Below are 24,988 nucleotides of genomic sequence, written 5' to 3' on the forward strand. Positions count from 1 at the left end.
AGGCTCAAGGGTTTATGTATTAGGAGCAAGAAGTCTGGTGGGAGGCCAGTCACTAGTTGTGTACCCAGGGGTCGATACCGGGCCTAACGCTATTTAACCTCTTCACTGACGACCTAGACAATGGGGCAAAGTGCACCCTCAAGAATTTTGTAGATAATACGAAACTGGGAGAAGTGGCTGAGAGACCAGATGGTTCCGCTGCCGTTCAGGGGGATGGAAACACGCTGGAGAAATGAGCAAACAGGGATCTCGAAGTTCAACAAAGGGAAATGTCAAGTCCTGCAGCTGGGCAAGAATAAGCCCATGCACCAGTACATGCTGGGGTCCAACTGGGAGGAAAGCAGCTTTGCAGCAGATGACTCGGGAATACTGGTGAGTTGACCATGAGCCAGTGATGTACCCTTGTGGCAAAGAAGGCTAGCAGTCTCCTGGACTATGTAAGGCAGAGTATGTCCAGCAAGTTGAGGAAGGTGGTCCTACCCCTTTACTAAGCATTGCTGAGGTCACACTTGGAGTTCTGTGTCCAGTTCTGGGCAATCCAGTACATGAGAGACATGGACACACTGCAGCCAAGCCCAGTGAAGGACCACAAAGATGATTAAAGGCCTTGAGCATCTCTCATAACGAGAGAGGCTGAGAGAGCTGGGAATGTTCAGCCTAGAGAAGAGAAAGCTCAGGGCAGATCTTATCAATGTATATAAATATCCGATGGGAGGGAGTAAAGAAGATGGAGCCAGACTATTCTTGGTGGTGTCCTGTGACAAGATCAGAGGCAATGGGCACAAAGTGAAATCCAGGAAACTCCATTTAAACATAAGAAAAAACTTTTTTCTGTGAATGTGGCCAGACACTACAATAGGTTGCCAAGAGAAGTTGTGGATCTCTGTCCTTGGAGAAATTCAGAACTTGACTGTAAATGGCTCTGAGCATCCTGCTCCGGCTGAGCCTGCCCTGAACAGTTGGTTGGGCAATATGATCTCCAGAGGCCCTTGCCAACCTCACCTCTCCCGTGATTCTGTATCTTAGTGTAGCCAGTATACAGATGTATAGACAGATAGATGGAAGAAACTCAGAAGTCACTAATATTTTCTTAGTATGTTTTCTGCAACAATCTTTTTATTCAGAACTTAAATCTTAAGATTTAATACTCTTTAGAAGTATTAAGGCATTATAAGCATAGTTAGCATTAGAAGCTCTTCTGTATAACTTGTTCTGTGAACTTCTTCATAGCTTTAACTGAATATTGCACAAAATACCACAAATTCTGGTCTCAGGGGATGACGAAGTACACCTTTCCACTTTTATTTTCCAAATCTATTACTAGACAACACTGTCACCCATTCTTATGAACAGGGTAATGCAATACTCGCATTTCCCTGTGAGGTTATACATACCAATGCAACATACAACTTCAAATCTAAGAAACACTAACTCTCATCTTCAATGTTTCCTCTAAGATGCACAGGAAGAAACAGCATCATCTGACAAGCTGAATTTTGAAAAGTGTTGCTTTGTGTGTTGACCATAAAATAATGAAAAAAAAAGAAAATTTAAATTATGGTCAAAGGTTTAGTTGTAAAGCATTCTAAGGCAATCTAGAAAAACAAGAATAATGTATCTATTCAAAGATAAATTGAATTAAAATTATTCTGCCATTCTGAAGTACATTAAGCAAGGACACAGGAAAGCTAATCTGAATTCTATAATTTTCAGGAAGAAAGAGGTAAGGTTTATTGCTATGAAACAGATCAACACTCATAGACCCTCACCTGAAATCAAACGTTAAAAATGGAAAAGATGCAGATCTAGGCAATCTAACAACATACAGCAATAAGACCCTACTGACACCAAAATGGACTGAACAGAATGGGAGGAAAATGCAATAAGTTCCAAGCTCTGTAAAATCTGCAAAGATGAAGTGAGGAGTAAGAGTCTCAGCTCTACTCTGAGGTCACATACAAATTAGAAAAATGTTGATAGCCATGAATGTTTTTTAGAGAACAGTTGTTTAAACAGAAATACTCCAATCAGAGAGACATCGCATAGTGCTAAGAAATGCAGTGGCAATGACCTTGCTTCACCACCAAATAACCCTAGAGAGCAAACAGGAAAAAAAGGGGGAATTTATAAGACTCCCTTCTTATTAATAGTCAGACATTGACCCAAATTCAGACTTGGTGACACTCATGGAACAAGAGCTAATCACACAAGAAACAGATTTGGACTCTTGAATATAGCAGGCAGCTTAACTGTGGTGTTTCATATAGCATGAGGACAATAATCGAACAAATCAGCAGTCTAACTGAACGTGGAGACAAAAGGGAACAGAAAATATGGTTTGTTTTTACCGAAAATAGTCTTGAGATACATAATTTGGTTTCTGTATTCTATCTGACAAGTCTTGCAAATAACATTGAAGACTCTGACTTTGCGTGCTCATGCAGATGCCTGAGGACAGAGCTGCTGCTTTCCAGGGCAGGGCACGGTGCCAGCTCTCCATCACCTCCAGCCTGCTCGGGCTGCAGACAGGCTGACACAAGCCGGGGATCAGCCAAGCTAAAATGCTCATTGCCTCCTGAGGAGATAGCTACAAAACCTGCCTCCTGAATTTTGATTTTCAATATCTTTCAGGTTACTGAGTTTTGCTGTTCCCGACAGTCTTCTGTTCATTCCAGAGGTTGGAGAACACACCCAGTAAACACTTTGGGATTTGGGATAAATAGCATTGTTTGGATGCACAGGATGATCTCTGTCAGTGGCTTCAATACAGTCACTATGCTTCTAGTAACAGGGTACAGAAAAGAACTACGGAGTTCACTGACTTGGTTTATAAATTGTCTGGTTTAACAGCCACGTTGCATTCTGGCCCCCATGCGACTGTAGAAGCATGTGCTTGCCAGCTGTGGGGAACTGTGCCTTTAGAAGGTCTGGCAGAAAGCAACTGCAGCTGGTGGCCATGGTCCTTTTGTAACCCTGACCAGATTGTGCCCACCGGATAAAGCAGTCTATGGCTCTGCATGCTTTCTGAACACTACAGAAGGAAAACAATGGAAATGCAGACAACTCTTGGTTCTCTATGGTCAACCTATCTTTCTCAGGTCCACAAGCAGTTTAGGTGTTTCATGGTGTGTGGAGTTGGAACCAGCAAACCCTTCAAACCCAGGCAAGCTGCATGTCCAACCAGGAGCACTGAGGAGCAAACAGCAAGTAGACATAGTGATGGCCAGCTACAAAACTGCTCCACTGAAATTCAGAAGTGCAGGACTTTCTTCATAAAAGTGATATTTTAAATAGACACCCAAAAGAAGGTGGGAACAAGAGAGTTTGTAACATTTCTGCGGTGAGGAATTGGTCTTGCCATTTGAGGTGGAGCAGCTGAGTAAGAGACCTGGTTGTGGCCGACATCTGATCAAAAATACTCAGAAGGGAATCACTGGGACCCCAGAATTAGCCATTTAAAAAACACTAGGATTTGTCTAGGAAATAAGTTACCCAAGCAGAACTTGGGAGGAGTATTGTTTAGTCATGTAGAAAATACAAAACACAATTGGAAGACTTGCAGGACAAAAAAGCACATGGAGGCCACAGTCAGAATACACAATAAACATTGCATTGCACCTGATGGCCCTAGACAAGACATCTATCTTTTTCAAACACCATGCCTGGTGTTTGAAGAACGCAAATGTCTCTTCTTGTGCCATGCCCAGTGTTTAAAGAAAGGCTGAAGAATGTCACAAGTCTGCCTGCTCCAGCCGAGTGCTCACACCCTGCACACGGGAAAACCAGCAACGCTACTGGTTCTGCAGCAGCGCCGAATGAACCAACGAAGCATCCCACCATTAACCTGAAGGCGGCCCAAGGCAGACAAGCCAAAATGGCATCTGAAACAATACCTAGTGCTCAAAGTAAATGCACACCTAATGAAAAATAAGTGTAATTTTGGAGTTAAGTGGTAAGCAAATATACTGTGAGCTGGTTCGTTAAATATACATATGGATAAATACATCATTGGAAAAGACTGAGTTTATAGCTTTTACCAACAAAAATTGCGTATGAATTAAGAGGATAAAAGCATGCCTCACTCTTTGTCTCACCCAGCAATACTCGTCTTTGGAGAGACAAGGAACCAGGCAACTGAGGAACATCCTGGCACAACACAGCAGCCTCATAAGAGTCCAAATGACCTATAGTTTTATGACATTGGTGATTTATGCTGCTTACTACATGGCGATAGCTTAAGTGGAGCGAGAGTCACTTGCTGCTCTGATGAACAAAACAAAAGAGTAGGTAGTTCTGGTTCTCCAGAAGGGAAAGGAAGACTAACTAAAGATGCAACCCTGCTCCTGTAAGGCTACAATATGAGAATTTGAAATACATATTTAGATGCCTTAACCAGGGAAATCCTGGAGAACACCGACTAGGCAATTGTGCAGTACTCTTCATCTTTGGGAGATGCTATGGGACGTGGCACAGAGATGCTGTATTAGTACAAAGCACACCAGTATCAGGACTGGAAGCACCATGACTGCATTAGTAAGGTGCACATCTCAGCTACTTGTTGAGAGCTGTTTTCTTTGCTCATGTTTGGCATGCTGTTGCAGGGCTCTACTCTCTTCAGATATGTGCCTGACATGCTAACTTGTGGGAGAAAAATCAAGTGTTAACACTTGTTTGGTACTCCTGCATCGTGCTCCAATGCATGGCACATGCCCACTGTCTGCTCTGAGTGAGATACAGGTTATCTTGGGCATGCCTAAATTTACAGTCAAAAACGCAAAAGCTGTTTGTTAACACCAACACCATTAATCTATTTGTCATTTTGGTACAGGAGGATCTGTAGACTAGTTGCCCAAGGCTCTAAGTATCTCTGATAAGAACTAGGGGTTCTGGGCAAAAAGATAAATGAATACCAGAATGCCATGTGAGAGAAACTGCCAAGTACAGGAACAAAGTTCAAAGAGCATAAATAGACAGCAGCCATCCCTAGCATGTTTCCCACCCAAAATGAGAAAAAGATACGGAAACACATAGAATGGTGAGCAAGGATTTTGTGGCTAATCTCTTGTCCATATCAGTGATCCTGATGGTGCAGTTGCACAGCAGATGTGAATGCAAATCCCAATAAAGAATGCAAAAAACAGTACGAGCTCGTTCGTGGGGCTTCCAGCCTTGAGGTGTCGTAATAGGAGGCAAACAGATTGAACGGAGGGCCAGGCAATATTTCTGAGGAGGGACACTGACAGTTTCCTTGCAAGAGACTGAGCCACAGACAAAACTGAACATTACATAATATATGTCCTTGCAAAACCATATGTTTTAATACAGGCAAATAGTAAAATGGTCAATGTTTCTTTTTCACAGTTTTAATAGGTTTTTATTCATCAGAGGCCAATGTTAGCTGATACTCACCAGAAGACATTACTACTTCTAAAAACTTCTAAAAGTTTGACAGTCACAACCTATAAGGTTCCCAGAGCAACACATAGGCTATATTCTCAAGTAGCAAAGTATGAGTTGCAAATTGAATAAAAACCTGGAAGAGATTTGGTCATTGTGGCCACGTTCTCCAAAGAATTTGAAAAAGTGCAGAGGAGCAAAGTCCAGAGCTGGATTATGTTAACCCGATTTAAAATGAAGAAAAAAAAAAAAAAAAAAAAAAGTCCAGTCTTAGACAGAAGGCAGACTTATTGCTGAGAAAAGATCCTGCATAAAGTAATTAAGGCTGTTACTAAGGGATGGCTGGGACAGTGTAATTCCAGCCCTTTTATCAGTTTCAAAGCTCTCAGCACTATATGGAATTTTGTTCAAAGCCAACAAGAGAGTACTCTCAGGTGCTAGAGAAATATGTCAGCAGGAATATATGATGGTCATTTAGGGGCTGAAGGAAAGCATAGGAGAGCTAGAAAATACATGGTTTAATGAAAAAATAGTATCAAATATAAAATCCAATACAGAGCTTTATGAAAAAAACACAAACAGTGGCATGAACAAGATTCTAAAAGCTTGTCACATACACCAAAACTAGAAAGACAAGTCAATCAGAAGAGCAGAAGATCGGTAAAAATGTGGGCACGATTTGTTTGCAGCATCTGGGAAAAAAAGTTCATAGATTTTTAGCTTTATTTCACTCAGTCAATGGTACCAAACAATTCCATTCGTATATATAAGCCTGACATCAGCTCTAGACTGTAGACCATGAATTTAGTAGTTTGAACTAAGCGTGATTTCAGACAGGTAACGCCAATTTGCATTATTCACAGCTGAACAGCAGAAAATTATGTCAAAGTAATGCTGAAAAACACATCAGAGAAGACCCTGGTCCACAGACAGCAACAAGGCAGCACCAATGAATCCCTGATTGCTTATTTTGTGGAAGAGAAAGCTGAAAACAAGAACATGTATATTGGTGAAAACTGATGCCAGAGTCAGAGGGGCCTAATGGATATATAAAAAGACAGGCAAGGAAAACAAAAAAGTTTAGAAGATTTGTGGTCACAAGAGTGGCTGTCACTTTAGTATGAGAGGAAATGGCCTCGAGTTGCACCAGGGAAGGTTCTGATTGGATATTAGGAAAAATTTATTCATGAAGAGGGTTGTAAAGCACTGGAACAGGCTGTCCAGGGAACTGGTTGAGTCACCATCCCTGGAGGTGTTTAAAAGACATATAATGAGGTTCTTAGGGACATGGTTTAGAGCCAGAGTTAGGTTATGGTTTGACTCAATGATCTTAAGGGTCTTTTCCAACAAAACTGATTCTATGATTCTCAACAGCTCTGTGCAGGGCAATGCTTGTGCAGAGGCTGCCGAGAGCAGGGGCTTCACCACCAGCAGCCCTGCACTCGCGCCAACTCGTAACCTCCCCTGGGCACACCAGAAGAAACAGCTGACACCTCCCTGAAATCCCAGCAAGGGGGACGGAGGTCGTTTTGCTCAAGAAGATCTCAGAAATAATAAGAGACGTTGCTCTTGCAGAAGCCAAGTGCAGAACACAGCTCCACCAGAGCGACTGTGCTGCTGTGAACAGCCAGAGCACGAGGGAGATCACGGCTGGGAAGAGACCCAGCGGCCCTAGGGGAACTCAGCACTGCCAGCTAACTTAATTCACACCTTAGAAATAGGCACTCAAAATTTTACACTGACTGTTAACCTCTAGTATTTTTATATTTGCCCAGAAACAGGGGCTCCAGCTTGAATTGTGTACAACTACCTGCAATTACGCGCAGAGGCTCACATCATGAACATGAAAGATGTAGGAATCAAGAAAATTCAAAACTCTGTTGCATGTAAAACTTGCCAGTGCACTGTACTGTAATACTCTGCATAGGAAAATAGTTTTATTTTTAATACATTCTTGTAGTAATTTTAATTGAAAATATTACAGTTTAGCTCTAAAAGGAATAGCTTGATACTTGCGACTGAATTAATAAATACTGAAGCTTTCTTCAGGATCTACTGTATGTATTCCTGAACTTCAAGCAGCCAAGGCAGCGTTGCCTTGGCCTTTCCAGTTCAGATGATGGATCTAATACATTGTATCTAAAATCTGTAGAGCATCTTGGACATCTTTCAGAAAAGCATATATGAGGATAACTCACCAATGTGCAGACTGGTACAACGCTGACAATCTTTACCCGTGTATGTTACAGTATGGCAATACGGCATTTTATATCACCAGTAGCTGGTTAGCACTGGTCAGATAAAGACTCAATTTTTCAAGGACATAATGGCAGTTTATGGCCTTCACAATAATCCAGAAAAGAGCAACTAATATCTGAGAATATTTGGTCCAGGCACCAGTTTTCCCAGTACTAAAGATCTGCATTAGGGTAAGTGATCAGGACTAATTATAAGACAACTGATGTGTCGCATTAAACGGTACAAGTATAAATATGTCATTTCAGTTTATAGATATGCTTAACTTCTCAATAGACCCATACTAACATGAATGCTATCATTCCTATTGCATGTTCATAAAATACAGGCCAAATATAGACCTAACCACTAAATTATATAGCTTGATCAGTTGTATTACACAGATCATTACATTTTTCTACACAAACTCTGTAATTTTTAGTAGTATTTAACCATAGAATATCTTCCAAGAAGGGATTCAGTCTTGACCTGAAAGCAGCACAAAAATTTCCTCATTTCTCTTGTTAGGTTTTTCAATAACTAAGCACCCTCTGAGAAGAATTTGTGCCAGATTGCTCATTTGAATTTCTCTGGCTTTGGCTTACAGCTCCCAGATCTTATTAAACCTCAGTCCAATAGATTAAAGAGTCTTTTGTGACTACTTTTTTCCTCCTTGCTTGTTTATATGCCACACAAAAAGTCATCTCTCAAGGCTTCTTGCTGATCTAAAAAACAGATTGAGTTTCACAGTATCAAGCACTTTTCCCAGCCCTCAAATACTTTCTGAACCACATCCATCTATTGCATAAAAATGCATCTCAGGAACAGGACATAATGCATTTATATTAGTCTTAAAGATGTCACCGCCTGCTGCAAAATCAATTCTCTACTGATAACCTTTAAAACTCCTCCTCAATTTTGTGTCTTTAACTAGTCCCTAACTATAATTCGCCTTTTGGCTGTGTTCAAGTGTATCTCTTGGACTAAGCCCAAGTTACCAAGCAATAAAGATTACTTTTCATTACTATTCTTTCTGAAACAAAATTTAGCATGTCACCAAGCTTTGTGCTATCCACAAATTTTATGAGTAATCATTTCGTGCTTGGTTCTTCATTGCAACTGAAAATGCTAAATAGTGTCAGGCTTACTCCTGATCCCTCACAGGAGCCCATGAGAAGTCTCCCCTCCAGTCATGATTTTTCACTGACAATCAGCATATGTGATCTGCAAATCTCTGCTTCCCCTTGACTGTGATCAGCCCCTGTGTGTGGAGTGTGAGTCACACACTTAACTCCCTTTCACACTCCTCCACAAATAGCCTGTAGCTCATGTATTGCAGTGCAATGCCTGGTTTCTCTTTCGTGCCATAATCCCACCCAGCAAACAGCTGGGCAGCAGACACTTTCTTCCACCGACCAATTCTTTCCTTTCCATGTAACGAGAAAAAAACCAGTCTGTAGAGCTACACTACTTGCATCTCAAATGCCTCTGCAAATGCATGTCTACATGAAGGAAGATGCTGCTGTATCATACCACAGCACAAAGTTTTGCCACCCGCGGGGGTCCTGGGCTTGGATAAGGTCTCTGAGAGGGTGGGTTCCAGCTCCAGCTCTGAAGCCCTTCTGCTATCACATAATCTGATGCACAAAACCAGTCCTTTCTCCCATTATCTGCCATGGTGCTCTTGCATGCCATCAAAGACATCTGAAAGGTCTTGTGATATGTGTGGATCATTGCAGAGGGCATTTCAACCCACTGCTGTTTGGTTTTTTTCTAATCACGATAGCAATATTATTTAATATTAAAACACCAGATACTTCTCTTCGAACTTTCCTAGCCAAACTTGGTCTACTATGATAAAGCAGAATGTGTGCTATATTAAGGTGATTTTAAAGCTGTACGGTTCCATGGGCTGCTTTTTATCTACAATATTTTTATATAAATTAAATATGAATAGGAATATGGATGAGAATATTTCCAGGATCACAGTGCTCTAATAATCTTACATACTTTATATGCCGCTGATTTTTTTGCTTAAAGATAATGTTTAATAGTCCCACTTCTACACTGTGCTCCATCAAGATTAATTCTGCACTGAGTGTCTTTATAACGGTTGTGCCACATTTTATTAGTTTACACATAAGAAAGTAGATATTTTATTCAGAAATACGAAACAGAACCATTATGCTGCCTAGTTAAGGCTAGTTATTGCTTGAGAATGGCAGGGATACAAAAGAGCTAAATAGGATTTTAATAATGCAGGTAGTATTGGGAAGAAAAAAGCCAAAATAAAACAGAATGTGACTCTTATTTAATCTAGAAAAACTACGAAAATGAGAATTTCATCTTGAATGTGCATCATGCAGGAATGCTATATGGAATTTACTAAACTCCAAGTTCTCTAAAGCCCTGGTTTTTTGTATACCATAAAAATAAATTAACAAACTAGTAAAGGTCTGTGGTAAGCAAGAGGAATTATGCTCAGGAAATGAATTAATTAGGTTAAGACACGCTAACAAGGAAACAGATTTTTTTTCCATGACCCGTCTAATTAGTGGAACTTCGTTCCTTATGAACCCCTACTGTATGGATTTAGACTTTCGCAGCAACTCCAACTCTCTCCATGAGAGGAACCTCCAGCCTCTCCCTCTGCCCCAGCCCTCCAGGTCCCCGTTTCCCGGTGGCAGCAGCCACAGCACCGGCCCTGCTGGCTGCCCAGGCCGGCGGGCAGAGACGGACCTGCTGATGCGGAGGGTTTCAGCCTTCCCTCTGCAGGAACGTTCAGGATGTCTGTTTTTCACAAAGCTTTGCAGGACTTAGTGCATACAACCTCTTCTTCACTGCCATCTCTGAACTATCTCTTTTCATAAAAAAGCAGCATCAGCAATGTGAGGTTCAAATAAGGCAATTGACATAAGAATCCATGTACATTTCCCATGTGCTGCTTTACTTTTTGTTTAAACAAAGATGGGTAAATGTGCTACATGTGGAAAAAGCAGTGGAAGAGGACACAGATGCCCTGCTCTCGTGGAAGATTTATTTTTTCGTAATTAAATTAAGTTCATAATAAATACAAAAAGTACGTGCTGCCTTTTTTTTCCCCAATGTCTCTTTTAGACGAAACTAGGTACCTCCCTCTCATCTGAGTCACCACTACAAGAGAAGGAAGCTGATGGTAGTGAGGTGGCAGTAATGCAGGAAGGATCTTTTTTAATCCTTACAGTTTTCTGCACTGCTGCTGGCTCTGATGTTCAAAGCAGCATCGTGGAGCTCTCGCATGACCACAAATTGAAGAGAAGAGGCAGAACAGGGGGCTCTACCTGCAAGAGCACAAAAGAGGCCTGGAGCTCCAGCAGCCCACAGCAAAACGTATATGGCTGTGAGTCCTTCTCTGCCAAGCACTGGCAAATGCTGGAACCTTCTTGAGTTAGTTTTCCTTGTAGAAGAGAAACTGGCAGTACAAAACAAGTATCTTCTCAGCACAGGATGTTTATTTTCGAAAGTCCAGCTGCCCTTCTTCCTGAAGCCGGAACGATAACAAGCAGCACTCAGGCAGCAATGTTCAGCCAAGGCTTCAGACCGGGTGTCTCTCCTCTCTCCAGATAAATGTCTTCATGTCTTCATCTCCCTCTCTCCAGGGACCTGCACAGACTTGTGTGCCAGACACAGCACTTACTGCTTCTCTGCAGGAATGACTGATGGCAGCTTCATGTCTGACCGCAGACCCCTTCCCTCCTCCTGCTTAAGGCAAGGCAGTCAGAGACCAGGGAAACTGCACATCAAGCCTCCTTCCACGAGGTTGCATGGAAGATACACAAACATGGTGTCACTGACCTTTCTTTGCATCATCAGGAATTAATAAGAAAACATTGATTATACCTTTGTTATGTAACTGCACAAAACTAACATGAGTTTTTATCTGGTTTAATTCAAACATGATTACTACAAAAAGCCACCTCACTCAAGAGAGGAGTACTTTGACGTTTATGCGTCTTGGGGTCAATCTAGCACGGTTTCAGCTTGCCCACCTTCAGGAGGGGAAAAGGGAAAATCACTCACTTCTGGATAATTCCACAAATCCGTCAGAAGGAGAGGCAGCCAAATTCTCCTTCCAGGTCCTGGGAGAGATTTATGTAGCAAGTTTCAGCACACAGAACCATGGAATACATCCTACAACATACACCTAAAGTGTTTGCAGCAAGTTTGTCTCCAGATGGTTGGTCTTTAGAGTGGAGTTCACGGTGACAAGTCACTTGGCTTTCTTGAAGCTGATGCTGTGATTTATTTCATGGGAATAAAATAAACAGGAATAGCTGCCCCCGAACATTTACCACAAGATCACAGGATCTGGTTTTACAAAATGAACAGAGCTGCATAAATATAGCAACGATCAAACTTCTCAGGTGCTAAAATACACTAATTCCAGGGAAGAGAAAGATAAATGGTTAGAATGGTTATGGTAGGCCCCAAAGGTGTAACCAGCTCTACAGCTTGACTAAACCTCCCCTTTTCCTGCCTTCCAAACAGACTCAAACACCTAATCCCGCCAGTCAAGTTAAAGCAGTAAAAACCCAAACAATTGCACAAGGCAGTATCAGACCAGAGCTCAGGACACTGCCTTCCCCTGACAGCAACAATTTTTCCCTGTTTGTTTCACACAGGGTAACAACCATTATAGACCACATCCAGTGGCAAAATTTAACAGTGTAGGCCTCTGCCTGAAGCTGCTTCATGTTTGCCTTCCTTAAGAAAAAAGCAAATAATTTGATAGAAATGAAATCTCCCACTTTTCCAGACTATTCAACCAAAATGACCATGAGGGTCTGACTCATTTCAAAACCAAAAGGTAGCTCACCACTACAGCCGATGCCCCCCTCACTTTCTTTGCCCACCTTAGCTGAGGTTATACTACTTTATCACTAGTTTAATAGTTTACCACCACTCCAAGGCAAAACTTCTCTCTGTGGTTCTTCATCACTAGTGCCCATTTTCACAGGCAGTGGCATATTGGCACTATGGAACTACGATCTATTGGCACTATGAACTGTGAAATACTGGCCTGGGGACAACCCTGCTGTACAGGCTCCAGTTCCTGAGGTACCTTCTGTAGCTTTCCGCACCACATTCCCACCAGCCACTTCTAGATGGGATCGCCTGTATGTTCTTTCCCTCCCCTAGCTACAACAGGAGGCTATGCCATGTCCTCCTCTTTCATCTTCTCACCATCACTGCATCCCTCCACCCAAGTGTTTCAAGAAGCAAACGGACATCTTCTTCAGTTTCTCTGCTAGCATGAGTCTCCTCTTTTGTGAGATACTTATCACCTCCCTGTACAAAGGGTCACTACCTGCTCCGATGGTACCAGGTGGCAAGGCATGGCAATGTCATTTTAGCACAGCAGTTAGAAGAAGTGCAGAATTGCCTCACAGGGTTAACATTTTCTTGTCTCTTCACTAACACCCCCATCCCACCACCACTACAACACACATAAAAGCCACTGTATGTCGTTATCTTGTTTTCCATACCTGGAACCTTCTCCATACCATCTCACTCTCCTCACTTCTCTACCCTCTTATTTTTCTCTTAGTAATATAAGAAATGGAGGTTCCCAGAAACTGGAGACCCCACTCCTGGGCTTCATTCTCCTAAAATGTCTGTAAGCTATCCTATGTATACACACATCTGTATGTATATACCTATAGCTTTCTTCCATTCTTATGGTTTAATCCAGAATTAAGAATTAATCCTGAGACTAAAATGGCAGAAGTTCACAAAATACTAAAAATAATGAGATAACCTGTTCATAAAACACAGGGCTTGAAAAAGGACACAGAGAGTCTTCAGTCACAGAAATATATGGAAAGATGCAACATCAGCAGCTCTTTTAAACCCAAAAGGTTAAATTTGAAACATCATTATTTCTTGAGAGAATTATTTTGAAGAATTCATTGTTGAGGAAAGTATTGAGTTTTATGTTCACGGCTCTACAGCTAGATTTCTTAAATTAAGCTCATTTCCTTACCCCCGTCTTTCCACCCCCATAAACATTAGCTCATTATTTTAAAAATGCACAATGAACAAGAAACAGGCAATTTGAGATGAGGCACTGTAGAAATTGCCTGTGATGAGTGTTCAAAGAATGAATCAGTACATGACTTCCCTGCTCTCTTACTGTTCCCTAAGCATCCACTTTTGGCTATTTTTCTGATTTCTCCTTGATGCCTGAGTCTCATGAAACCTCAAAGACCTCCTCGGGAAGTGGGCAGCTAAGGGGAAAAAAAGCCACAAACAAAACAAGTGTTTCCAGTGCCTCCTACCTGGCTTTGGATAACCTTCATGCTCCAGTGCTACCTAAAGGACCTCATTTGTTGAGAAACACAGCTTTAGACTTTCTAGTTATCATTAATAGCTGCTTTTACACAATATTGGTTTTCCCATTAAACTTACAAAGGTCACAAGTTCATTGCTAGCAAACAGTTCTTCCCCCAGGCAAGACACTGGTACCTGCAGGACGGAACCAGTGCTTGTCCTGAGTATTTGTGGTGTTTGCAGTAAGCCATGCTTCAACACTGCAATGACTGTGGATTAAATGAGATCTGCCAAAAATGTCCATCAAATCTCTACTAGCATCATATAATTCTTAATTAGCATAACTGTTGCAAAGGTATCTAATAAAACATATATCTAACTCGACTCAGTCTTTTGCAAGGTACATTCCCTGACTGAAATATTCAGTACTAAAGAAAGACAATATCAGGAATGTAGGAAAGTAATGGTCAGGGAACCTGGGTGGAAAACTAGACAGATTCCTAGAGAAAGTAATTGTAGCTTAACATATGAAATAGGTTTTTTGTTTGGTTGGTTTTTTTTCTCTTCATGTTTCACATAGACATACAGTATTATTCAGGTTGGAATTACCTCAGAAGGTCATCCAGTGCCCAAAGGAGGCTTAACACTGAATCCAGATGAGGTTGCTCAGGGCTTTATCCAGTTACGTCTCAAAAACCTCCAAGTACGGAAATTCACAACCACAAATGGACAACAAGCTCCACTGCTTAGTTATCCTGATAGTGAAAATGTTTTCCTTGTATAGCATTGACCCTGATGCTAATTTATGTTATATAAAGTTGTAATATCCCATTTCAATTTGTCGTTGCCTTTTGTTCTCCCAATATATACCACTGTAAAGAGCATGGCTCCATCTTCTCAGGAACCTCCTCGTAGGCATCAGATTGCTGCTGTTAGGTCCCTCCAGTGCTGTCTCTTCTCCAGGCAGAACAAGCCCTGTTCCCTCAACCGCTCCTCGCAGGGCAAGTGCTTCGATCCCTGACCATCTTGATGGCCTTTCACTAAACTCATTCAAGTTCACTGATGTCTCAGGAGAGTCTGAAACTGGACACAGGATTGCAGATACAGTCTAAGGTGTGCCAAGTAAAGGAGAATAATCACTTCCCTCAATTTTCTGGCTGGGGTCCTGTTGATATAGCCCAGTCTGCTGCTAGCCTTCTTGTATTGTGCTGGTCAAGGACGAGGATGTAGTTCATTCTTGGCTTCTTATTCAATTTTTGTCTTGTTTGGTGAGCCTGTCAGCACAGGTGCCAAGTAACGCTGATCAAACGAATGAGCAAAGCAGAAGTGCAAGATTTTCTGCCCAATTTTGCAGCCTGTCCTCACTTCATATAAATGGAAGATCAAGTGCCCTGTCAGGATATTGCTTGCTCACACCATGTAAAATCGTATAAACAACCTGTCACGGTAGCAGAACTGCAATGATGATGTGAGTCTTCCATAGTCTTAGGCTGTTTCTCTATGTATCTGAGCTATAGATAACAAACCATCCAAGCAAAATCAACAGTTCTGTTACACCTTTTCTATAGTGCTCTAGTTGTTACTCTTTTTGCAATCAGAATTTGTTCATCCCAGAAAATACCATGAGGGTGTGGGATGAAATTCAGTATAAAGGTGTGGCCAGACATAGCATTATACACCCAGAGTTTACTAGCCAAGATGTACACTGCAAGAGGCGGCTTTACTTCAACGGGAAAGCAGGGGTTTCCACCTAAAATGTGACAAGCCAGCAGTGCAACATGAAACACGAGATATCCTCAGTCCTCATTCAGTTTACAAGCATAATATCAAACCTCTCTTATCTGACATGTCAACACTGTAATGAAACAAAGATAAAAAGATGAGCAAGCTGACTTCATCTAAGATGTCTAAGTATCAAGATACACATACTGCATTTCTTTTTCCCTCAGTAAAAATACTTACAGAATGTATCAGTAATTCTTTTCACTAAAATTTAAATAGGAAAGAGCATTAGGATTTTATCCAGCATACCCAGAAAAGGCTTCAATTTTTAAGGGGACTGCAGAAGTCGGATTTGAAGTTGGGTCTCAGAATCTTAACCTTCAAATCGCACGTGTATGCACTGCCAACCCTGTGGAACTTCCCCAGCATAACCCAGAATTTCCCACACTTTTTTCCTGGCAGGCACTGATGCTCATGAGGGTGCAGCCTGTCTGCTGTGATTGCCTGAAGAAAGCAGCCCTTGACTTGTGCGCCATAAGAAAATAAAGTATATACACCACAGTGTATAATGTTTCGCTCACCATTACTGAACCTAAATATATATAAAGAATCTCTCCATGAACACTTTGCAGGAAAACTTTTGAACACTTTTGAGCAGTCTATGAACACTTCTGTATTTTCCTATATCCAAGTAAAATATATTCACCTTCTGTGAAAAGGGGTTCTTGCACAATTTAACAGCTGATGCATATATTTTTCATTAAATCCTATCTGCATTCATAGTCTTCTACTGGGATTAGTAGCGTACAATTTGAGCAGGAACAGTGAGGAGAAATACACAGTAGTTTTAAAAATTATAAACGGTGCTTGTTTATGGTAATATTTACAGCTCTTCCATCGAAGTACCCACACAGATTGCACATACTCCCACAGAGATGGAAATTAATAATATGTGAAATACCTGTGCAGCTTGAGTGTCACAGTTCCATAAACAGTAGCAAAGCCCAGAAGACGAACCCATCTTAGGAGAACACAGCGAAATACACTTGGCTCAAAATACAAAATGACAACCTATAGAACAGAAAGACAGAGAGAGCTTCAGTACCACTTCAGTGTGAAAGTAGTTCTTCATTCCAATGCAGAATAGTTGCAAAACAGGACAGCAGACATATTTCAGCTCGTACTGCTGTATATTTAGATTTTCTAGTAAAGTGACGGGATGATCAGAGCAACCAGCTGGCATGATTCTAGGCACCAGCTCCTTTTGAAGGGAGCTGGCAAAAGCCCTGTGACAGACTGCGAAGTGACAACACTTTTAAATGCAATTCCACTGACTTTTCTTAACCGAGTGAAAACACATACCCAGAGAAGAGGAGAGAACAGACAAGGACATTTTCCTTGAGCTCTTCCAATAATATGCAGCTGGCCTAATTCTGGTTTGATTGACTGTATTTACCAGGTTACACTTCAAAGTCACTCCTTCTAATAAACCTAGCAAAATGGTAACTGCTCATTTTTCTCTCCCCATTATTCTGTCACACTAAAAATGATTGTGTGAGCCTCTCTCTGTCTAAAATCCCAAAATCTTGATGTCATCTTTGACTATTTCCTATTCTTCCCCATATATTTTCCCTAAGCTATACCAAATCTCTCTGTGCCTCACCACTTTCTCAATGAAACTAACCTTTTTGTTCACTTATAGATTTCTCTAACCACAACAACAGAAAGGGCCTACTGGCCTTTTGCTCTGTCTACCAAGTACCACGCATGAAGACAACACGCAATAAGCAGTAACATAAAGCTACTTCTGCAGGTACAGTGTGTATAAAAGCATCATTACCAAGTAAAACGCCAATCTTATCTAAAACAGGGCTGCTCAGATGGTGGACTCAGTCATGATCTGAACCAGGAGTCCATGAAGGATGATCCTATATTCCTTCCCGCTTGTCTGGCCCCACCGGGAGCTGGCTGTCCCCGGGCTTCGCTGTACGCTGCTCCTACCCCACCCCCAGACTCTGCTTGGTCCAGCAAAGCTAAACCCAGTGCATCCCATCCATCTGACCAGAACCTGGTAAAATGACCCAATGCACCGTAGTACAAATTAATTGGGTAATTCTGGTCTAGAGAAAAAAAGCACTGAAACGTTCCAGGCCATCTGCCACAGCTTCATTTATAGTCAGTACATTCTGGCAGCAGAGGTAGTATTGTGCCTACTGGCTGCCACATGATATTATTTTCCTAAGTAAATGCTTTTCTATGTGGGAATTCAAGCCCAGGGTATTGGCCAAAAGCCCAGGACTATGTCCTTTGGGTGACATAGACATATTTAGGAGAGTGGGGGCAAAAATGGCAGACGTGTGGGCTGAGACACATAGAAGAAACTGCTATGCTTCACTGGCATGGGTTTTTACAGCAGAATCAAGCTATTTCTTCCAAAAATATGGTTTGTTGAATCAAACCATGGTGCAAAATTTAATCTGCTATTTTCACTGTTATTGGACTGACATGTTTCAAGGTAGACATTTTCTGGGAATCTGACAAATTCTGTCTGTAGGGAAGGGAACAGCGTGCAGCAAAAGGCCCATATCTCCTTGAAAAAATAGCTGGAAAAACAAAATGCATCTACATATGCATTAACATGCTTGTGTAATAGAGCATCCAGCAAGAAGTTTCTCAGAAAGACCTCAATGATAGTAATGACCTCTTATCCTACTATACAATTATACACATTATGATAGTTGCAGAACCAGAGCAAAGTCTGTAGCAGTAACCTGCCTCCTGAGGTTTGCTAATGGTTAGAAAACACCGTTTCAACTTTGTTTCTTCCAAACTAGAAAAACAATGTAAAAAAAAAAGAAAAGACTGGCATACAGAGACTCCAAACATTTCAAAGTTGATCTGAAAGCAGAATTTTTTAGATGATTGAAATGGGAAGGTCTGAAAACTTTCCAGGTACAGTATTTTCTGGACAAGGGCGACAGCTCTCTTTGCCATGCAATCTGACACAGCAATTTTATCTGCTGTTGCTTGTTGAAATATTAACTGCTTGTGTCTAAAAAATCACACTGATTTGCATTGAACCATTTGTATGAGCAGCTGAGGCACTTGGCCAGCTATCAACCAAGAATACACCATTTCAAATGCAGCGTGGTGGCATTTGGCAGCTCACCGTGAAGGCTGCAGAAGCAAGGCTCTGTTGGCAAAAACTGTTCTCATTTTCCTGCTTGAATGTAGACACATTTTAACTACTCCTTCGCCCTGTGGGCAAGTGCATGGCAGAAGTAAGACCTGATTCAAGTTTGCTTCCCTCTTGTGTCTTCCTGTGTTATATGATGGAGAATAATTACAAAGCCCTCCCAAGGGCATTTCTACCTATTCTTCCATAACTTGCATGTGGTCTGGCATGGACCAAGACTTTGAACAGCAAGAATTGCTGTACTTAACGTTTTGCTTGCTTCTCAGGCTTTCCAGAAGGTTATTCTAATGTCATTCCCATTCCCATCAGGGCTCACTGGGATGGCCAGGTGATTGCCCTCTCTAAGCTCTTGTCATCATCAAGTCTCTTATAAGGACAGTGAATTTTAGTAGCACAATTTTTAAATTGAACAATCTTTAATGGAGTGGAGCCAAGGGACTACAGGAACACTGCCCAGGAAGCTCAGTACACCAAAAGCCATGCTCAAGTTTTTCATCTTAGTGGAATCACATTCTTTAAAAAATAGATGTCTGGTGAAAAGCATGGCTGCTGCACTCCATCCTTCACTTTCCCTAGCCAAAAAAACAAACAGAAACATAGCACAGAGAAGTCTTGGTTTTGTTTCATATCAGCCTCTTCTACCTCCTGGTTACCAAAACCCCCATTCCCTACTGTTATTCTCAGAGACAAGCCTTGCTCAATGTGACAAACAATATGCAGCAAAGGGTTGCTGAGCTCCAAGCGTAGGATGAGCACAGGATTTACCCACATAGCCAGGCTGCTCTCGAGAGAACAAGGAAATCCCTCTGCAGTTCTGAAAGACTATTCTGCCCAACAAAAATCTGACAATAATTCATTTTCTCTTTTTGCTCTTATAATGCATTAGACCATGAGAGCAGCATAAATCTCATTTAAAATGCTTAGTGGTTTTGCTGATGGATGTCACAAAACCTATTTACTGTAGGCAAGGAAATGTGAGATCCTCTGTTTTGCCAGCTCCTGAAATCCACTTAAATACCAGACATCAGTTTCTGTTCCTTAAACAACAAAGATCTGGGCATAAAATATTTGGAAACCAGAAGAAGAGAAGTCAGACAGTGCCTGTTCATGTATCAGTTACTGCAGCTGCGTGTGACACTTCATAAACTGTGGCTCATCTTTGTCATTTGGACAAATGCATTTAGGTGTTTGCTTTTAACCTCAACGTCTTTTGAGCCATTATTACCCTTGCCAAAACACCATCCCAGTAGTGACGCTACCACTTGTGGAGTCAGAGATGAAAAGACTTCCTAAGGTCACCAGCTGACTGTCAAGTACGTTTAGAGCTGGGGAATTAGGGACAGGGACGAGAGACCCAGCTGCTGACACCGTGCCAGCCAGCGCGGGCGCTCGGCTGACGTGATGAGCAGACACACACGCTCTCTGCAGACAAGGGCTAAAGTCGATACAGGCACCTTGCCTACAACGGTAAATTTTTGTTATCAGGACAGGCAGGACAGTAAAAGTGCAAAGAGAACTAACATTGGACAATTTAACGTTCAGAAGCAAACAGGCATTGTTCTCATAAAAAATAAGCACATAATGAGTTTTATAGCCTCAGTGTCATTGCTTCTTAAGAGATATATAGCATTTAGAAAGATTCTTTAACTAAAGAAAAAAACCCAACACCTTATCAGAGCTCTATATTGTTAATAGTGAGCAATGCTTCCGTGCAACACAAAAACTCTTTTGTTTTTCAGATTAACTTTACTGTGCACATTATAAGATGATTAGTTTTGCCCTTCACCTTGGGCACTAGATTCAGGTGAAAATATATTAATTAATAATGTGCAGTTCCCCAAAGTGCATTGACTAGGATTCAGTCTGCCTAAATCAGGCATATAATTTCCACCTACATTGTAGGGGTCTAGTAAATCAGCCCTAGTAAGACGCGTTCCATAGATAACCCACAGATAAATGCAGGTACCTTGAAGAACCTTGAAGAAGTTCAGAACTTCAGCTACTTGGACAGAATCTTGGCCTAAAGGCTTCAAATATGCGTCTCCACTGACTAGAAAGGTACTTCAGTATTTATTTTAGGGAATTTGCTTCACTATGTGTCAATTAATAAGCTGCATTAGGAGGTCCGAGCCAAACACTTTGTAGTCAGCTCTAACAATTTTGTAATGTATTTAAGACAAGTTCTTTTTTACTCTGATTCTTAAGCCATAAAAATCATATGAATAGATCAAAACCTCATTTTCTTTTTCAAGCATCAAACTTCTAGACTCCACATTGAGAGGGAATGGGCAATGCTATAATGCCTCAACAGATCAGAAGTCAAAGAACTAATATTTTAAAAAATACATTGAATTGTCAGTGGTACAAGTCCTAATCCTAAACATGAAGATTATTGACCGGGACCTTAACTCAAAAAACCTCAAAGTGTTGACTTTTGAACTCTTCTTATTTTTGCCCTCAGTTGTACAACAGAATCATAGAACAGTTTGGGTTGGAAGGGACCTTGAAAGATCATGTAGTTCCTAGTGCTGTGGGCAGGGATGTTGTATATGTTAGATACATGGAAATGAGATACAGAGCTTAGAATTTGAGCATGAGCATCATCTGATTATGGGTCCAAGGTGAAGGTCACCTACTTTGGATGAAAGTGATGCAAAAGTATTAATTTTCATCTCATTTTCAAATAACCAAATTTATCTCAAAAATTGTGCCCAGTTAACCCAAAAAAACTTTACAGGAAAACTACCTACTTTTGAATTTAACTTCAGAATTTCCTGCAAGTACTCTGCACAGGTCAATGCAGGACATGATGTGGCCATTTAAGATAATGCCTTTGGGGCTAATTGCGTTAACAAGCATCTAGGAGATGCTGTGAAGATCCCTCCAATCTGTTCCACTGCCCAACACTGCCTGGCCTTGCCTGACGGCAATATCTGTCTTGGGCTGTCTCAAGGCAATTCTGCCCTGGAACAAGCCATCAGACGCTTCTCCTTGGTATCCCGCTGTGCTTTGAGATGGGCATTCTTCTTTCTTCTGCCATGTTTCAGTAGCTCCTTTCAACACATAAAATACCCTCCAGGGAAACCTAGTACATCAAGTCACATATTAATGCTTCAGTCCTAATACTGAGAAGGGATTTCCCACAACAGAGATGCTCTTTGCAATGTTAGATAAGCTCACCATCCAAACTCATAACAGTCTGGCACTACGCTTTCTAGAAAAGGGACCATTCCACCGGCATGTGGGCGCAGTGCCATCTGAACAGACGGGCATGAATGAAGGCGTTCAGGAGCCTACGTACACCACAGGCACCACATACCACCGTTCAAAACACGATTCACAGCTCAGAGCATCTGCTTCAATATTAGTGAATACACAACTCATTATCCAATCCTGTACTACCAACAAATATTTCCGGTGCAACTACACAAAACATTTCAGAGGTATGATAGCAGCTTAATATAAACTTAGGCTAATTGCATATGAACGCTTCTTTCCATCTCCATCCCATTTTTTTTTAAACCACATGTGCTTTTTAAGCCATAACGTTTTACTCTAATAGACCTATGGACACGCAGTACCATCGAACCCTGTTATCTTTGCAAATCTCACCATCTGAAAGCAGAGCTGTGCTGGATCATTAGCTCAATGCCTCTATAAAGCCCACTGTTGCTGCAGGAAACCACAGTAGGTTTTATTCTTGCCTCTGAATTAGAACTGAATTAAATCCCCCATACACAGCATTGAAGGCACTCTGCTGCTGGTGGCAACGCATTTCAGATGAGATGTGTGTCAAAGTCAAAATACTTATGGCCATTTAGGATCTGTTGGGTTTCTTCATAAAAGGAAACAAGTTCTTCCTAGCCACCCACACAAAGCCCAGCTTGAAATTCTGCCTACTGAAATCTTCTTTTCCTTCCCACTATACTTGCAACTCTAGATAGGTTTTTTCCATCGCCTGTCTTAAAACGTATATTAAAACTCTGGCTGGATTTCAGCCTGTAAAGTCTTTTGGAAGTCCATGATGCCATCTAAGTGCCTAACCAGCAGCACTGCTGTAAAACAAGGACAGACTTCTAGAGCTTGATTCATCAGAATGCTTTGCTATCACCAAGTTTTATTATACTTTGGATTCATCCCCATTGGGCAGTAACAGCAGATCTCTAAAGCTCTTTATGGAACATATTTTTTTACAGTGGAGCTCATTTAGCCTCCTGAGAGATTTATCTGGTAATTAAGCAAACAGAACTTTCAAGATCATTCTGGTTTGTCACAAGACTGCATACTTAGAATGCCTTTTCATTGATGCATCTTCAATTATTTTTTCTTTTTCCTGTTCATAAGCAGATCTCTGCTAACACTTGACAGGGCATCTCTGAATAGGTTTTGCAGAAAATAAATGTCCACATGACTTCCAAGATGCCATCATGTCTCTTCTCCAATTTGAAGAGATACAGTGATATGTCACAGGTCCTACGAGCTCTGGAAATATTCATTGATAAGTGACCTGACCTAATGGCCTGAAAATGCATCTATTTGCCATAAATTCTAGCCTCTACTTAGAGTTACTAATGATCCAGCCCCACTATTCCTATTTACATTGGCTTAATGAATAGTATTCTAAAGTCAAGAAATAAAAAGTTAACATATAATCCACAATGTCTTTTAAAAGAGACATGCTTGCACTCTGTAAACAGATTTGTTCACAGCAAATGAAGTCTTATGCCAAACAAGGCCCAAGCAGTAGAGAAGGGCATTCCAGGTTTTTTTCCTAATAATAGCTAAAACTTTGTCAGAAAACGCTTCCTTAGCTTATGAGAGACATAAATTGATGTCCTGGTTGAATCAGTTATAAATGCTAAGGGTTGTAGGGTTCCCCAAGGGTGAATTCACAACCAACAAGAGCAAGGGGATAGAAAGAAAAACAACACACTAGGTCTGTATCCTCTTTGGAGAAAGAAAAGCATAAGAACTACTATTACCAAAAGGACCAGGCCCCTGCCCCAGGCAGCTGTGGGAACCATCTGGGGAACTGAGAGGAAACAGAAATCATCTTGAAACCAAGCTAAATAAAGAGACAGATTATCATATAGAATTTCTGACTCTATCTCCAAACGCAGAAATTAATGCGCAGCTTTTCATTATAATAGAATAAATTTTAACTGTAAACTTCTCAAATACAAAGAGATATTTTAATGGCACTGGCCCAGGGAGTGGTGATCCTGAAACAGTACAACAGGTTAGTCAGGAAGTATTTGGTCTCAGCCTAAGGGGCTATAGGCACTGAGCTGCTGGAGATGGCAAATCCAATTTCTTGGGAGCAAATACTTGCCCTGGAAAGGTGTCTTCCTGGCCACTGAGAGTTACTGGATGCTTCTGCAGTGTCCAGTACAAGACAGGATGAGGTCTGAAGCTCAGAAGTTTCCTTGAGACTATGATAGGGTGTAGCACGATAAATAAAATACCTAATGTTGAAAAACGCAAAACTGAACAAAAAATATCTACACAATAGATCTAGTCACATCCCATCCTAAGAGGGAAGAAAAAATAACGTCTGAATTGTATAATACTCTTCCCTTGTTCTCATTCAAATGTATTTCTGCTCCATTACCACCATAAATCAAAAGAAGCAAATAAATACTTTGCAGAGAATGCAAACAGAAATGGGCTCAGTTGGCCCAATGGATTTTATTATCCACCTACTTTGATGTGCCAGTTATTTCTCTGTCTTTGGTATGTATGGATCCCTCATACATGTATTGTCTCACTTCTGAATTGTCACATTCCTTAACTCAGTTATTCTAACAGTTGCCTGAACTGCCTCGGAACTCAGTCCCTGAGGACTTGAGAGTTGGCTGATGTCAGCAGTTCAGAGACTTCAAGCCGGCCAGATGTGGACTTGGCTGGACGTCAGAAGTCCCACTGAAATCAACGCACTACCACAGAAGGTTTTAAATCTGTTTAAACAAGATTTTTTAAAAAAGAAGCAACTGTTGTGTTTGACAATGTAAAGCCATGTAGTAACTGTGCACAGGGAAAAAAAAGTTTCCTGACTCATGTAGGTCACCAGCCACAGCCTTGAAGCACAAAATTAATGTATAGTCATTGATGTGACTTCAAAGATACCCA

At 41.2% G+C, this 24,988-nt stretch overlaps 1 protein-coding gene across 1 annotated transcript in view; it reads right to left on the reverse strand.

Annotated features, from left to right (window-relative positions):
• The window catches only part of GPR158 (G protein-coupled receptor 158), a 197,414-nt gene that overhangs the window by 36,708 nt on the left and 135,718 nt on the right, over positions 1-24,988 (reverse strand). The window contains exon 6 of the mRNA XM_065629243.1: positions 16,625-16,734. Coding sequence (XP_065485315.1) covers positions 16,625-16,734 — 110 coding nt within the window. The remainder of the gene's footprint in view (positions 1-16,624; positions 16,735-24,988) is intronic.

This window comes from Caloenas nicobarica, chromosome 2, assembly GCF_036013445.1.
Source record: "Caloenas nicobarica isolate bCalNic1 chromosome 2, bCalNic1.hap1, whole genome shotgun sequence".
Lineage (NCBI taxonomy): Eukaryota > Metazoa > Chordata > Aves > Columbiformes > Columbidae > Caloenas > Caloenas nicobarica.